The 17,389-nt window shown below is 40.4% G+C and overlaps 1 protein-coding gene across 2 annotated transcripts in view; it reads right to left on the minus strand.

Annotated features, from left to right (window-relative positions):
- Nucleotides 1-4,573: 4,573 nt before the first annotated feature.
- The window catches only part of CNKSR3 (CNKSR family member 3), a 52,453-nt gene continuing 39,637 nt past the window's right edge, over nucleotides 4,574-17,389 (minus strand). For both annotated transcript variants that reach the window (XM_048299866.1, XM_048299867.1), the window contains 7 exons: nucleotides 16,627-16,686; nucleotides 13,806-13,874; nucleotides 12,916-13,062; nucleotides 11,112-11,236; nucleotides 8,592-8,800; nucleotides 8,032-8,121; nucleotides 4,574-6,685 (listed from right to left, as the gene is read on the minus strand). In XM_048299866.1, the coding sequence (XP_048155823.1) occupies nucleotides 6,387-6,685; nucleotides 8,032-8,121; nucleotides 8,592-8,800; nucleotides 11,112-11,236; nucleotides 12,916-13,062; nucleotides 13,806-13,874; nucleotides 16,627-16,686 (999 nt within the window). In that variant the 3' untranslated portion in view covers nucleotides 4,574-6,386. The remainder of the gene's footprint in view (nucleotides 6,686-8,031; nucleotides 8,122-8,591; nucleotides 8,801-11,111; nucleotides 11,237-12,915; nucleotides 13,063-13,805; nucleotides 13,875-16,626; nucleotides 16,687-17,389) is intronic.

Genomic DNA, 17,389 nt, shown 5'->3' on the forward strand with positions numbered 1-17,389 from the left:
GGTCAAATGCATTTCTTGTGGCATAAGCACCCGGGGGTGCTGCCTCACTGCCTCTCCCAGACAGCCCCAGCTCACTTGTTCACTTTGCCTTAATAAAGGTGTCTCTGTGCAGCACTAGGTGAAACATGCCTGTGCCATACCAGGAGCTCATATGCTGCCAAAACTTTTTGGTTTTTAAATAGTGACTCCCTCATATTACCTCTGCACTAACACTGTGTGACACATCATCCCTCCACGATGTTCCCACACTTCTACAGGAAAACAAACTTTGCAAATCGCGTATCTTGTCCCACTAGCCTTTTATTCAGAGGCCTGTCACTCATCTCCTGAGCATGAGGGAGGGAAGAGAGGGGCTGCTGCTTTAGCTGCTGGGTTCCCCTTTACCTTCTTGTCTCTCCACCTCACGTAGCCACTGCACAGACAGCAGGAGAGAGCAGGCAGGAGGCCGCAGCCGTAGGTCCACACCCATCTCTCCAATGCAGCCTATGAATCCAGCATTACAAAACTCTGAAAGAGGAGAAAAAACAGACCTTTCTTCCTATCCAGTGATAAGAAGCTGATGTGTTTGGACCTAAAGGACCAAGGGCTGCTTGGGGTGGTCTAAGTAACTTCAAAGCAAGAGTCTTATCCAACAGCTTACTAAGCAGAGAGGAATTCTTGCACAAATCAAGAACTTGGAAATACTGTCTTGTGGGCAGCGCTATTTTTGCTGGAAGGCTCTGACCAAAACTATCTCAGACATCAAAACAAACTGATTATGCTATAAATATTAAAGGCTTTATAGCTGTTTGTTTGTGAAATAAATTCCTGGAAAGTCCCTTGGCCTTAATACACAGAGGAAAAGGTCAGAGAGGAAGAAGGGCATAGGAAAAGGGAAATAATTAATTTTGGACATAATTTATTTTGCTTTCATCCTACTCACTTATAGGAACTTATACCAACTTCCCCCCAGAAACAAATGGTCAAGAACTATGCCGGACAATATTCAGACTTCTCTGTGTTCAATGGGACATTCAGTGGCTTGGGAAAGAGTTTCAGCTAAAGCTGTGTTACACCTAAGAAAGCCTTTGGTCATGTTCTGTGGAGGCACACTTAAACACCACAGTTGCTCTGCAAGAATCTACAATACCTGAACCACAGCCCTCACTTTCTACTATCAAGTAATAAAATCAAACAAATCACCCAAGAGGCAGGCACTAAAGTTTGGCTGATCTTTTACCTGGATGTAAATCCCTAGTTTCATTATTATTGCATATCATTCATGACGTACTTATTCACAAGGTAGAAGAAGTGGTTTTTCTTGTGTTTTGGTTATGGAGTTTTGTTTGGTTGAGGTTCTTTTACAGTTTACAGATTTAAATTTTATGGCTCATTTGTGTCTACTTGGCATTATGAACATTTTCACTGGAAATCTGGGACATTTGTACTGAAAACAGCTAATGGGGAATGAAAGAGAAAAACACATTAGTAAGTAGCACTGAAAAACATGCAATTAGTGAGGGGGGGAAAAAAAGCATTAAATACACAGTCAAAACATTAAATATCAGTTTAGACTTGTATATTTTATACCTCACAGTAAATATTGCCTAAACTAAAAACCTCTAAGCAAAGGTCACGTGGGTCTGAGGCTCCTCACCTGCAAAGGCACTCCCAGAGCACATCTAAACACATGGTGGCTGAGCACCATTGGCAAGCACAGCCCAGTGCTCCATCAGGATCTTGGCAGGTTTGCTCCACAGGTACATTTCAACAGCTCCTACTCTGGCTCGCTTGGACAGAAGGAGGGCTACACTTACCAAGGAGGGTGTGGGGGGTCAGAACCAACCAACCAACCAACCAACCAACCAAGTCCAAGCAACTACCCCACTCAGCTGAAGATGGCACAGTAAGCTGGACTGGTTGTCCTGATTCCTTGGCTGCTGTCTAGCTGTCACCATGCATAGAGAGCATTCACCCTCACCAGAGCCCAGAGAACAAACAGCAACCACAAATCATAAACTGACCCCAAGAATTCTCCCAATAACTTGGCGCTCTCTGGCACTTATTTTATGCTTAATTCCTCTGTCTCCATATACTGTTAATCAATCACATAATTGTCTAAGAAAATATATCTTTCCCCTCTCCCAAAAAAAATATATTGGGTTAACTCCATAACCACTTAAGGGAGAAAGTCAGTGGCTTACATCATCCTGAATAACTGAGGTAACCACACAGGGAGGTTTAAAAAGAAATGTTTACATCCATTCTATGTCATGCTAAAACAAACATTTCTCCCACTGGCAGGAACTGGAGGACACCCAAAGGTCTGGGGTTTTTTCCTCCACCGAGTATGTAATCCTCATTTTTCCTCGCACTGGCAAAGTATGTGCAACACAAAACTCCTGCCTGTTTCATATTTAGTATGTATAAAAAAGAAATCCCAACTCTAAGTGATATTGGACCAGTAAGATTTTTTTTAAATTTTACTTTCCACTTTTGGACAAAGTCCAGAATAACCCAAACTAAGCTTTTGGCCCACTGCATGAGGCCCTGTGCAAATGACACAATCTGACCAGTAGTTGCTAACTATCACAAAAAAAAGACAAAACTGATGGTTATGGACTTGCATTGTGCAGGTAACAGGATAAAGAGAGGTTACTATTTTAAACTGATGCAGCAGCAGCACAGGCAGAAGAATTTGGTGAAATTACATACTGACAGCAGCTCTTGACTGCTTTTGTCATACATCTTACAGCTCAAGTGTGGTGTGTGGAACTATATATAACTACTTTGAAAGACTGCCCTTCTTTCATATTCCAGCATCATACAAATGTAGCAGTGGAAACAAATGTGCATGCTGCAGTTGTGTGGGGTGTTTTCTTTGCAGTTACTGCCACACAGCTGAAGCAGCATCCAACACAACACAGACCCATGCATTTAGCTTAGCCTGGCCCCTCTTTTTTCATTCTCCAAACTGAGTTTTTTTGGAGTGCTCTTTCTACATTTTAAGTGAATCACAAAATATGCTAAGTTAAGTCAGTGGCTTCCTCAAGAGCTCTTGTCCACTATAAAAACCTTGCAGCCTGCAAGGAGACAAAAGCATTCCTATGTGATGGCCACAAAGAGCACATGCTCCATAACCACAGCATGTGCAAAGTAAAGCTCAGGCTACAGAGAAAAGAGAAGCCACAGTTGTACAGCAGGACAAAGGTTTCTCCAAAGGACACAACACTTCTTTCCAATTGTCCACAAGCATTTCTATCTCACACTTTGAAATGGTGCACTAGGATGTACAGTGGACATTGGGGGAACAATACTTAAGTGCAGAAAACACAAGCAGAAGCCAACTTTCACACTCCTCCGAGATACCAATCCTGCTGGCAAAGGCATTTGTGAGAATGCATGCACATAAAAGCCTTGCTGCCCAGATCATGTGTAAGATATTCCAAAAATTGAACGATGAATGCAGGAAAGCTCCTAGGGAAGTAAATCCTGCAAAAAAAAAAAAAACAAAAAACAAAAAACATTTGAGCTGAATTCATCAAGATCTAAGTTAAAGCCTGATGAGGGGTTTAACTTGATCTATTCAGGATGTGACTGCAGGTACAGAGCACTTTGTGAAGACTACATGCTGGCAGTGTAATAAAACAGGATGTAAGATTTGGACAAAATAAACATTTATGCAAGAAGAAAATTCTTTATCCCCTCCAACTATAAAACCAGTCTTCACCATCTGTTTTTCCTGGTTTGGCTAAGTCTTGGACTTTTATTTTCTCCCCTTTCTGTTCAATGAGCACCAAGAGTATGGAGCATGTCGTTTTTAAAACAAGCCCTGCTTATGAGGAAGAAAAGTTTATCAGCCCACTGATTAGCACAAAATTAGTATAATACTCTCCATACTGTCTCCACCACTGTTGGTCATCCAGAATTCAGACACTGATTAATTTAATTGTCCATAATACTAGAGGAAACACATTGCTTGGAGAATTGCCCTGCACTCTTTCTCTACAAGCCATTAGTATTCATTTTTATGTCTTATTTCCTCTCACACATTACCATCCAAAATAGAATTTTCTTGCAATGGTTATGTAAGGGAAAATTAAAGGTATTGGCTTTCACATATTCTGCAGTCTATAACAGAAGCCTGCTCAGTATTTCAAAAGTACACATTCCTTACTATACATATATGCATGAGTACTAAATATTCTTTTCCAATTTTGTGGGGTTTATGATCTTTTCCACTTAACTGTGCTGTTTTGCCCCCGTGACAGAGTATTCAGAGTACTGTGGAGTACTGTACCATGGCAGGATATCTGGAAATGTATGTTGTACTCATTAGGGAAGTCAGCCTAGATACAGTTTTTGATAGGACAGATACATGTACCTTCAACATCAAGAGATGAGCCAAGTTTTAGCATAATAGTAGAATTTTTCTCAGGTTAAGCCAGAAAGATAGCAGCTGTGATTTATTCCTAGATCTGTGGGACCTTTTTGTTTACCCCTAAACTGTAGAGCATCCTCTGTATTCATTATACGGAATAAGAAGTTAAGCATGATGGCCCCCACTTATTTTTAAAGTACAGAAAACACAACATTGAAGATGAACAAAATTTCCATTTTAAAAGTCTTGTTTAAACAACATCTTTAGAACAGCTCAGCCTTTTGGAGGCTGGACTATACTACACCACAAAGCCTACAACATAGCAGTTTCAGCCCTTTTTCTGGAGGCAGGACCAAACAGTTGTAGGGTTCAACTGCACAGCAGCAGTTCTGGTCATGTCTCTAGTATAGACAGCCATCTTGGGGAATGGAGGAGAGTGGCACAAGACAGACACTTTATAACCTGCTTTGATCAGAAAGGTCCAAACCAGCCCTCCCAGTCATCAGTGAGTCACAATCAAATTAATTGAGAAGTGAATCAAACACCCTGTCTCTCTCTGCAGGGCTGTAGCACAGCTTCATAAGCTCATTGCAGCAGAATGGTCACATCTTCACAAACGGGATTACAGTGTGTTTTTAACACTCCTGTTATCACATGTGATTCCTGCCCCAGTCCTAAGTGTAAACTAGCATTTAACTTCCCTCTTTCCCCACCAATTATTAAATATAAATCCTTCTTTTCAGCAAGACCAAAGGAGTAAAGACTGTTGGCAATGTATCATCTACAAAAATAGTCAGTCTTATAATTATAAGGTAATACAAAATCTTATTTTCTTTTCATTTGACTAAGCTGTGCCCAACACTTCAATACAGGAAGATACAAACTCTATCTATTTAAATGTAAAAATATATACAACTATATTTAACATTTAAATATCTTTAAACACAACTGTTTGAATACTAACAATCTTATATACATTCCTTCTTAAACAATATCTCGTTAATATCCTCCTCTTTTGTTAAACAAGTTTTATTTTCCTCCCAAAATACCCAATGCTACTTTAAAATTCTGGAGGGGTAAAAATTAGAGCTACATAGAAAATAGCAAGATGTCTTACAATTGTAGTGTATGATAGCACATATTTTTCATAAAAAGAACACATCATTCAAAAACTGAACCACTGTAAAAGTTCTCATAAGTCCAACAGGACTTTAAAAGGTTACTTTGGTTAACAGCAAGTCATTCTTAAACAATTAAGGAAAAAATATATATTCTTTTACCACCTCTACAGATGCATTTCCTTGGCATGTTGTAGCAATCTGTATACCTTTACAGATGAGCACTGCACTGGTTCAGTGCTCCTTATTTGTACTGTGATTTCAATAAAATAGATTATATATAAGGTTGGATTGATTTATAATTAAATTAGTCCAACTTCCTGAAATCTCTGAATAAGAGAACTCTCTTCCTAAGACTTCACAGGAACTCTGGAGATCAGAGAAAGAATGGTAACACTACTACTTCTTCCTCATAAGGTTGATCTCATGCAGTACTCGAAACAGCATCACGAAGTTGCACAAAACTGCTGTTTCCCTGCTTATTTTCCCAGTCAGGAGAGTGACAACTTCTGTGAGCTCTGCATACTCTGACACCCAGCCAGTCACACCAGCCTCTGAGCATTCAGGCAACTAAAGTGCCACTGGACTTCACAGTAATGCAGTGCCTTCCTCTGAGTCATTATGCATATTCCAGGTCACGTGTGGCCTCCACCTCACTGAAATTTTACTCATTTCCATGGGAATAAATGCCTTCAGTTTTTGGCCAGGAAGAGGAACTTGATCTTTATCTTTCTTCCCTCCTCACACTACGAAACCCTCTGATCCATCAAAAATGACAAACAAAAAGGCAAAAGTGTAAGATTCTCCAGGAAAAGAAAACCGCATTAGTCTCTGTGTGTCAGTTAAGCTGCAAAGCAGAGAAGGCTGACCAACGAGCAAAGGCACTTGGTAACAGCACTGGGGACAAGTCAGTGAGTCAACAATTTCAGTCTTGTCATCCAATTGACCAGCAGCGAGGGCTCTGCCGAGGAGGATTTTGTGGACGATGTAACCGATGATTTTTTAGCACTTTCCTCTTGAAAGGGAATTGTTGCACTGTTGTGGAGGTCTGTATTCATAAAACACCTGCTGCCTCGAATATAATCTGTTCCCCTCACCAACTGCTTGTCAGACACTGGCCTGGAGAGGGGGTGCTGCTTGGAGGGGCTTTCCTCAATGATCGGGGGTATCCTTTCATTGCTGAAGTACCTGCAGAGGACATCTTCATCTGTACAAACAGGAGGAGGAAAACCAATTATTGCTGACTTCAAAACCCTCCATTAACATTTTCTATTTCTATAGAAGTATTCTGGTTACACTTCAAATACCTAGATCTGGGGTTTTGTTCATAAAACACCTGGACATACGCAGCTGTCAATAGATTAATGGCTTTTTACATCTTTAATGGTTTTTAAGTAACATAAGTAACAAAATAAATCCATACACAGGGAAGATACCGTTTGACTGTTATATTCTGGATTCACACACACCAAAAATGCTGGTACAGACTACCTTCACGCAAATCATTATCATGGGTGAGATGTAATAAACCTTCTTCTAATGTGTTATTCAAAATCCTGAAGAGACCAGAGTTGAATCCATGTACTTCTCAATGTAACTCATGAGTAACTTAAAAGCTACAAATATTACTCTGGACAAGAGAAATTAATTTTGCAGGTGAAGATGTAAGACCTTCCCTCCCTGGTTTTGACCAGTGATCTGTGATGCTTTCAGTTTTTTTACTCTTCCCTAGGTACCTGACCAAGGCAGCTGCTGCTAAAGACATCCTACTGGACTAGGCAGGCCTTTGGCTCTGATCCAATACAGCTTAAATACAAGCCTGCAGCACTTAGGTACATTTCAAGTATTAAAAAAGACAACACAAACCCAAAAGCCAAACCAAACAAAAAACCATACACACAAAAACCAGCCCTGCCACCTGGTGATTGCTCTGTTAGACTCATTACTTAGCTCACTTCTAACATCCCAGGTTGATGCTTCTTGTTATCAACTTCTGGCTTTGCATGAAAATAATAGAATCCGGCTTTGATTTTACCTAGAATTAGACATTAGCTTTCATAACTGATTCCAAGAATAAACTAGTCATCCTTATTTCCCACTCTAACATGACTGAAATAGTCTTTCAGATGCAAAAGAGGGTGGGAAGAGGACAGTGTGGGAGGTAAAAAAAGCCATCCAACTGAACACCCAATGTTATGAGCTTCTGTCTCTCTTGCATTCAGTGATGTCTGCAGAATATGTTGCTTTCTAACAGCAGTAGCGGTAAAAAGCAGCTCCTAAAAGGCCCTATATTTTACATTTTGAGAACAAAATTCAAAATGCTTGCTTCTACAACAGCCTCCACAGTAAGCTAAACAAAAAGACTTAGCAAAAAAGTAGTTTCACAATCCATATTAAATGCAGAAGGAAGGATAAGGCTGTGTGCAAGAGCAAAATAGCAAACTTGTGTAAAGTCACAAGTACAGATCTGCCCTAGTCATTCTTGCTAACATCACCCCAAGGAAATCTTGGAGAGGAAGAGAATAGGATGAGGAATGAAACCTAAAACCTTGCCTTTTCTCCCTGATCCTCGTGGCCTAGAGAAGGGTTCTGCAGCTCCTATCCAGCTTCCATCAGCAGGCATTGACAAAGGACGAGGTTTTCCTAGAGACAACATTGGAGGTTATGAGGAATGATATAAAGTTTAGGAAAACAGTTTTTAAACTTTTACTTTTCCCAGTTAAACAAAGGGAGAGATAGGCAATAAGGAGTTCAAATTGCAGAAAAAAAGAATATTTGAAGATACTTTCACTGGTGACATATAAGAAATCAATGTGCTGAGATTGAACAGCCACCCTCTTGCTCATTTAGAGCAGGAGTGGACATAACGTTAATAACCAAAACACACATGGAAATGGCTTTCTACAGCAGCAGAGCCCAGCTGAATGACATTCATTAAAGAACAACATTTAAGAAAAACTATTTCAGATGTAGAATTTCATTCATATTCACAATTTGCACAGAATTCCCTTAAGAGTCATTAATAGTCTGACATGCAGTTTTCTAAGACAAGTCATTTCAGACTGACCAAAGCCCTTATCACAACAGTGATAACGAGAGAGAAATGAACTCACCATAGGACTGTGTTTTTTCTCTCATCTTGGCTGGTAGGACATTTACTTCCACGGGATACCCAGGCAACTGATCTGAATCAGCAATAGTAAACCTTCGTCTTCGGCTCTCCTGATCCAGAAAAGAATTGGGAGACTCGGCGCCCTTGGACCCAGGCAGTGGCTGACTGCGTTTGTTGCCTCCTCCATACACAAAACTCCCCTTTTCATCTCTGAAAAGACATAGCACTTCAGTTAGTGGCTTAAAAGAGTTTAATGCTAAAGACATGAGTAGATTTGAAAGATACTTGTAGCACCCAGACATGCTCGTGACAACTGGCAGTGTGCTGCAAACAAGCTGGAAAAAAACCCCAAACAAGTCAGGTGATAGAAGACTTCATTATAGTTAACAAGGAGAAAAGAAAGCTACCCCCCTCATGCTAATTCACTCTTAACGAGCCAGTAATTTAACACAGAGAGAAATCTAGAGGCTCCACTCCTGCAAAAGATTTTGCTAAATGAGACCTGTCTGGCTGTCTGCTCAGGAGTGATACATAAATTTATCCATCTCTGTGCTATTTTAACACCTATCACTTCCATCTGAGGGACTCTCCATTGTAGGAGTCCACTGAATATTTACCACCTTCTCTCTCCCTCCTTAAGAGTTTCAGTCACAGATTCATAGTGTGTATATATCTATGATTTTGATTAAATTCTGCAAGGACTTTTGGAAAATAAGCTACCCTTCAAGTTAAGATTTGCCAGGAGGTTTTTTCCCCTTCTCTGTACATGTAGCTTGAAGCAACCATTGGCCAAGTCAGGCATAAAAACACATAGCTGACTGTCTAAGCACACATATAGCCCAGTATTCATAGCAGTCCCTGGCTGGCACATCCCACTTGTCCCGCTCTCCAGCAAGAACAATGCTACAGCTCAGTGAATAAGAAGGAGCTATTTATGGAGATGCAGAGACCAAAAATTGCACTCAAGTGTTACACCACAAATGTATGTATGTGGAGAGCTCTCCTACACCACCACCATGTGGAGACTGTGCCATGGGCAGGGAAACCAAACACTGCTCTCTGCCTCCCAGTGTGGACCAAAGGAGATCCATGCCAGGAAAGGAAGAGAACAGGATGAGGGGAAAAAAAAAAAACAACCATCACACGAATGCACCACAGTTTCAAGAGAAAAGCAAAACATGCAGAGGTCAAAATAAATGGCCAAACAGAAGGCAAGCGAACTGTCCTTTCTCCTCTTCCTGCCTGCCACAGCTTCTCACATTTGCTTTCTTTAAAAGTCCAAGTCAAGATGCCTTTCCCTTTCCACACATCATCCAGGACAAGTTTTACAGCTCATATTGTGATTTCCTTCCTTTTCAACAGGGATTCAGGTCTAAAGACATCTGAAGCTCGATATAATTTTGTGTCTTGTTAGGAAAAATAAACAAATTGAGCACATGGACATAAATCACCAATGTGCTTTAAATTTATTGATTTGAAGATAAGACTAAGGCATTCATCTGCTAAATCTATATGCTTGTTATTATGCCAAAAGATTTGGGGCTTTTTAATAAGAACTGAGCATGTGTAACCATAAAAGCAGGGAGAGAGCAGGTCAAGGTGGGTCCAGCTTCATAAAAGTGACCCTACCTTGGAAAGCCCCCTCCCTTCCCAGTCCTGCCCCAAAGATTGCAGTAATACAACCTCTGTCTCTGTATAAGCCCTTACATGACAGGAGGCAAGTGCTTTCCCACAGGGCCTGCAGCAAAAGGCCAGAGTTCCCATGCTGGCCTATCTACACATAACCTAAATGGTCAGGGAAGGCCAGAAACATGCCTGCCTTTCACGTCTTGCCTGAAAACTCTTTTTTCCATCACATTCCCAGATCATCTGGCAGGGTTCTGGCATGAGTCAACATGGACTTGAGAACAAACAACAGTCAGCCTTACTATACACATCCCTCCCCCTCCTGCTGTGTACACAGGTCTCCATTTTCATAGCTAACACTGCAGGATAAAAAAATAAAAGTTGATGTATTGACTCTCCCTTCCCTTCAGTGGGAACATATTTGTTTTAAACAAGTTCCAAGTTTAAAAATTTAACAAGATAGGCATTATTTAACATGACATTCTTTTCTATCCTAACTCCCAAAACAGTTACTCAACTTGCTAAAAAAAGAAAAAATCCAACAGTGAAAAATGTTAGGGACAAAAATTACTTCTTGCTGTGTGCAGTTGGATTTAAACAGTGTCATAAACATAACTCCACAAGAAAACCAGAGATGACATCAGTTCATGTTCTGGGAACAAATCTGATCTATGTGGCACACAATAATCTTCTAGTAATAAAATCTGTTACTATCCTGGTAGTACACGCACTTGGGCATAAGTTTAAGCAATCCAACTCCTTTAGGCAGCTAGAAGTAAGTCTGAGATTTGCAGCTTCCTCAAGCTGATCTGCACAGAGCTCTAACAGCAAGCCAGCTCAGAAACAAGTGCAATGAAGGAGGTTTTTGTTCAGTAGTGCACTTTTGTTTGCATACCGAGGCGAATATGGAACAGCTGGTGGAGGGGGTATGTACAGATCCAAAATGGCCGGCTTCTCTTTCTTCAGTGAGGTATCCACGGTGCTTTCTGGGGACTGAGTTGAAGCTGGTGGAGGACTGGTCTGAAAAGTTAGACAGGAATCAAACATCTGAGCATTCATTTAACATTCACAAAAAGCTAATGTGATAATCAATAGTACTGTTTTCATCCCCTAGTGAATTACTATCTCTGTGGTGTATAAACACTCTAAAAACTCTTAGAATCTACATTTTCCTCCACCCCCAGTTTTGGCTAGCTTTACAGGCCCTCCTACAGAAGTCCTGTCATGGGTAAGGCACTGCTCAAGAATATTTTGCTCTTTCCAGTTCTTTTTTTCCTGTAAATTCCACAGACAAAAAAAGTAACTGAGACCTCTTCTATTTTTAGATGCATTAAAAGAATGCTATTTGTTAAATACAGATATGATTTGCAAGCCTTGTGAAGCTGTCATAGGCCACCTTTATTCCGTACCATTCAATGCCTGGGGCATAGACGGGAATATAGTAAAGCTCACCATAAATTGGATGGATCATGGATCAATGGCTATAACTAGGGCCAGGGAAGCAAATTAAAAATAGATTTGGCATTGCTCATGTTTGCAGTTCTTTTCTATATATTCTCAGCATCTTTCCAGGCTCCTGTCTGCCTCTAGGAGAGAAAAGGTTTCAAAGACACTTTCACCTTTGTCAGGCAAGAGAACTGCCCTCTCCTCTTTTTGTCAAGGACCTGTCCACTTAGTTAATTGCACTCCTGCACAAGCTTCTGCCTTCTACTGGTCAGTATGGTGAAACCCAGAACTGTAAAACAGCTTCTCCAATCACACCTTCCCCCAAGGAAACTCTGCTGGGTATAGCCTATAAGCCAGCCCACCCCAGCTTTTCACCCTGGTGATACATGTCAGGCATGATGCCACAAAAACAGGACACAGGCGTTGCTGAAAGTAAGGATGAACAAGTAGTCAGGTAGTATACATCTTCTACCCAGTTTGAGAGAAATCTGCCTTCATGGAGACTTGTGATAGCCAACAGCATTTCAGAGATTTAAATTATCCCCATGGCTGTAGGGAGACCTGTATCTCCCTACATAAGGAGGAGGAGGGGAAACTCTCCCTGGTTTTATTAATTTCAGGTAATTAGTTTAAATTCAGTTAGGTTGTTTCCTCCTGTGAACATTAAGCCCTAAGGCTTTCTAATAAAACAAGCCATTTCTCAACATGGTTATTTAAGAATTATTAACATCACTTTCTCTGTCTGCTCAGTACCCAATCTGTGACTTGTCCAACAATCAAATCTTATTTAAACAAGTAGTTCAAATAATTTCTTGAAAAAACCACTCTTTTCCACTCTTCACCAGACTAAAAAGAGGACAAATATATGGAATAATCTAAGTTATTTCAGACATATTACTGTGATAGAGAAAGCATTTATTTATTGCTCCATGCTGATTAATTCCATACATATCAGCAGTTTTGCCTCAGGTAAGTTCTTCTAGTGGCACACAGACTGATTAAAATGTTCAGCACACCTAGTCCCTTTGTGTACCAAGAGGGCATTATCTGGTTGCAAGGGGAAGAAAAAAAGAAAAAGAGAAGAACATTTTCCCTTTTATCTAGGAGCTATAGGAGGACAGCCATTTCACCTAACCTGCCTTGACCTACACTCAAACATGAGTACTTCGGAGCATTTATGGGATTTCTCTTTTTTCAAGCTGCAACCAAGACATTCCCATCCTGAGATCAGAGCGGAGCTGGCAGGGTCTCACCTGCACCAAAGGCGGTTTCCAGCGCAGGTTCTTCAGTGGAGCAGGAGTGAAATGAAAAGAGCCAGTAGGGCGTTTCTTAAGCAGCAGCCTAACTCCAGCAGGATTCTCTCGCAACTTTGCCACCAGATTTTTTAGTTGCCATCCAACCTGGAAGAGAATAAAGACATCTTTTATTTAGCATTTCTTTTCTGAAAGCAAACAAACAAGAAAAACCCAAATCCCCCAAGTCAAACTGTTTGTTTTAACATGAACCTAGAAGAGATAAGAGATCCAAAAAAGCCATTTTAAGAATTGATGAAAAAATTGGAAAACTCATTTTTTGCAAGGTTTTTAATTTTGTTCCCAAAAAAGTTCTCTACTTAAGCTGCAAACTAAATACTGAGCTATCAAGCAGTGCTCTTTATACCTCAGTTCCAGTCCTAGAAGGATGCATGGATATGCTTAAACTGACTAACACAGGGATTCACAGTGAAGTACTTTTGTCATGCTTCTTTCTCACATTGGAAGGCATTGTTTACTTGGCTAAGCAAAAATGTAATCATTACATCCAGGTACCCAGATGCAAATGATTGGACAATTGTTTGCAAACGACTGGGGGGCTTTTTAACGCTCTTTATCTGCATTTCAGTGGATTGTAACAAGGCCTTTTAAAACAGGTCTTAAATGCAACATGAACTATTTTAATATGACACATAAAGCATTTAAACATGAAATGCAGTATATTTAGTCAAAATACTACAAAAAATAAAATTTGTCTTGAAAACAAAATGGTAAAAAGCCTCAGCCATTTCACCAAGCAAACACCAGAACTGCTGCTTGACCCCATCCATTCAGCACCTGTGGTGCAGAGCAAGCATAGGGGAAGGTCTGTAGTGCTGCAAGTTACTCACCACAGTTTGCCGGTTAACCTGGATCACTTCATCACCAGCATGAATCTTCTGAGAGCGATCAGCAGGGGACTACAAAGAGGAAAACAAGAGTCATGTGCTGCAGCAGGTCTCCCTCCCTGCCATAACAACCCCCACCAAGCTAAGTCAGAAGTTGCATCAGCAATGCTCTTCACTATAGATAATTTTCACATCTGCTGACAACTTGAGAAATGTAAATTAATTAATTGAATTATTTATTTTATACTTGGGGAACTAAAGGGGAAGGGAGAAGGCGCAGCCTCCATCTGTTACAGGCCAAATTGTACTTAAGGCATGGGAGAGTCTGCACTCTCCTTTTCCCTCCAGTTTGTACTAGTTTTAGACAGAAATGGAGGAGGACTGAAGAGGATTTATGCCCTAAAACAACAACCATCTTAAACAGCTTTCAAATAAATGTATATTTATTTTTAAAAATACATTAAGACTTTGAATGTACAGAATAAAGGACCAAAACCACTCCAATCCACAAGATAGACCCATTGCACTTTCCCTTTTTGTTTTCCAATGTAAATAAAAACTTCTGACTTTAATGTGAAACTGCCTGCCTGAATCACCAAGGTCAGCAGATAAAAATACATGTTTGCATAAGTCAAATGTACATAGATAGGTATTTTTCAAATACCTAATAATAATAGACTTTAAAATACAATTTTCTTGGAACAAAACCTAAGCTCGGGGGAGCCGTTAGCAAGGAACAGATAAATATGTCAGTATTTACATTTATCAACACCTGGTGCTGCAGTTATTAAAAACACTCTCACTGCTATAACACACCAACTCCTACCAGCCTTGACAACACCCAAAGCACACAGACATGCTACCTTGGTACATGCACCCTGGTCACAGGACAGCAACTCCTCCCATTCCCCCCACCCCATGAGCAACTACCAGGCAGCAGGCCAGCTCTTCCCAGCGACTCCAGAATTAAGCACTGGGATTAAGGACTCCCTTCTCCACCTCATCACACCTTTAGACCTCAAGTAACTTTGTTATGAGAAAGAACTGTAAGAATAAACAGTACAACAAAGGAAGAAAACATGGGGAATTTGTGGGAGGCTCCAGCTATCATGAGTAACCCCATTTCTTCATTGTCTTCTTGCTTCCTCTGAGAGGAAATGCCTCTGTGGAAAGCTGCATATATAGGAGTCAACCAAGACCACGAAAAAATGCTGGGCCAGAGTCAAGTTTGTGAAAAACAAAGCTCATTTCAAGCTGTCCTTTGGGTGGCCAACAACTTGTCTGAGGGAGGGTGGGGAACCCTTGCACAGAGAACTCCTGCAGCAAGTGAGAGGTCACAGCACAGACACTGGGATCACACTGTGAGAACAGAGGAAAGAGCAAAGTTTAGCTCTAGGCCAACGTGACATGCAAAGTCACACGTGGGATGGCATAACTCAGGAATTCTCTTGGCTGACTCATACCAAATGGACTTCCCCAGTTCTTCCATTGTTCAGTACTGTCAAATTAGAGGTGCAATTCCATTGCATTCCCATACACCAGCTCCTGGGGATAGCTACTAAAATACCATTCCAAATCTAGCAAGAAAAAAGAAAACTGAGCTAAGATCCAGCCTGGGTCACCTAAATGATACCATACCACCACAAAGACATCAGTTGTTCGCAGATCTCTCAGTCACTTGTCAAATTCTGTTGCTCCAAAAAAAGGAGTTTCCCCAAAGGAAGAACCAGTGTTGATAATAAAAAGCAGGCACTTAGGTCAACACTCAAAGCTACAGAAGGAATACAGACCCCAAATAAGACCTACATGCAGAAGCAGGTTGTCAGCAGTCAACACTATATTCTTTCACGTTTATCAGATGTTAAAGTTGCTGCAAAAGTGGACTTGGTCTCTGTGGCAGATCCTATATAGAATTGTTCCAGGACAATAGCATAAAAGCTATAGAACTTTTCACTCTGAACTGCAAGCACAGATTGCCACCCTCTCCTGGCTGGTCCCTGGACCTGGCAGGGGAACAACTAGAATCACTGGTTCTTTCCTATTCACAAAAAAAACAAAAAAAACCAAAAAAAAAAAACAAAAAACAAAAAAAAAAAAACAAACCACACACACATTACTGCAAACGCCAAGTTTCTCTGCTGTTTTTTCTTTCAGTCACTGCTCCTGTACAGTAGCCTGTTTGAAAACACCACAGCATCACCTGCCAGCCTCAGCTGCTGGCTAGAGGTCCACTCCTTCAAGGGCTGCCCAAAAGCCTTTAATAAACTCTCAACTATAAAGGACTCATAGTGTACAAATAAAACAAGCAACCACCTGCAGTAAAAACTAGTTGCCTCTCTTGCCAACTATTTCCTTCCAGCTGACCACTCTTAAAGTCTTACTTGTTCATAGTCTTTTTAATCTGCAAGGTAATTTTGTCACAGGACAGCTCATTGATTTCATTACTCATTACTGAATTTAGCACACTACCACCTAAATGTTCCCATTAGGGGAGATTGCCTTTGCCGGTGGAGAGAAAATACATCCAAGACTTTGTTAAGCAAGACACCATAAGGGCTCAGAACAGCAGATACAGTAACTTATTAAAGCAATTACTTTAATGCCAAGCATTTGAACTAATTTGGTGTACGTGCAGAAACTGGTTTAATCAGACTAACAGTGAAACACGCAGGCACAAAATATTTACAGACTGTGGATAAACAAATGATGCATCACACAGTATTTAAAGCAGGTAATACCATGCAAGTCATATCTAAAACAACAAAAAAAACAACTACCTCAATCAAAGCTACTGTCTGAGTTAATCTACGTTTACTTTACTTACATTTTCTGTAGTTCCAGTAATTACATGCAACCCATCATAAGTTGATTTTATGTACATTCCCTGAATATAAGGAAAAAATAAAACACAAGTTTAAAGACAAAACAAACCACATAACTTATCTGATTAAAGCACTATTGGCAACAGACTCAAAACATTATTAAAACCAGTTAACAATTCGTATATGCTCCCTAGAAAAGTGTGTGGTCTAATATTACAACACTCTAAACTTCTTCACAGATCACTTTTAGTGCAGTTAATTATAATATTTATAATGACTTCAAATACCTAGTATATGGAATGAGACTTAGAAACACTGTCTGGTTGGTAATACCAAACACTGCTGGTTTTGCTGCCTTGTCGGTCTTAGGCCTTGAACAGAACTTTACTTCCCTACTACTCAGCCTGCACTAGAGAATTACAAGGTTTTACTAGGTGGCCACCAGCTGTCTCCATACAGAGCAGACTCACACAGCTGGACTACAAGTATTGCTGACATGTTCTTTTACAGCTTCTCTTGCTAAGTCAATATACAGACTGCCTCATAACCACAACGCTTACATAAGCACTAAAAGCTCCAGCAGAGTATTTGTGGCTCTGTATGTTAATGCTGAGTGTGAATACAAGGACAAACTCGATTAAGTGGGTGTTGACTGTAAGAGCACCAAATCAAAAATCACAAACAGGCTATTAACTAATAATTACACAGATGACCCCACAAGAGGTGACCCACACATTGGTTTCATCGTTTATGAATAAATACATC

This window comes from Corvus hawaiiensis, chromosome 3, assembly GCF_020740725.1.
Source record: "Corvus hawaiiensis isolate bCorHaw1 chromosome 3, bCorHaw1.pri.cur, whole genome shotgun sequence".
Taxonomy (NCBI): domain Eukaryota; kingdom Metazoa; phylum Chordata; class Aves; order Passeriformes; family Corvidae; genus Corvus; species Corvus hawaiiensis.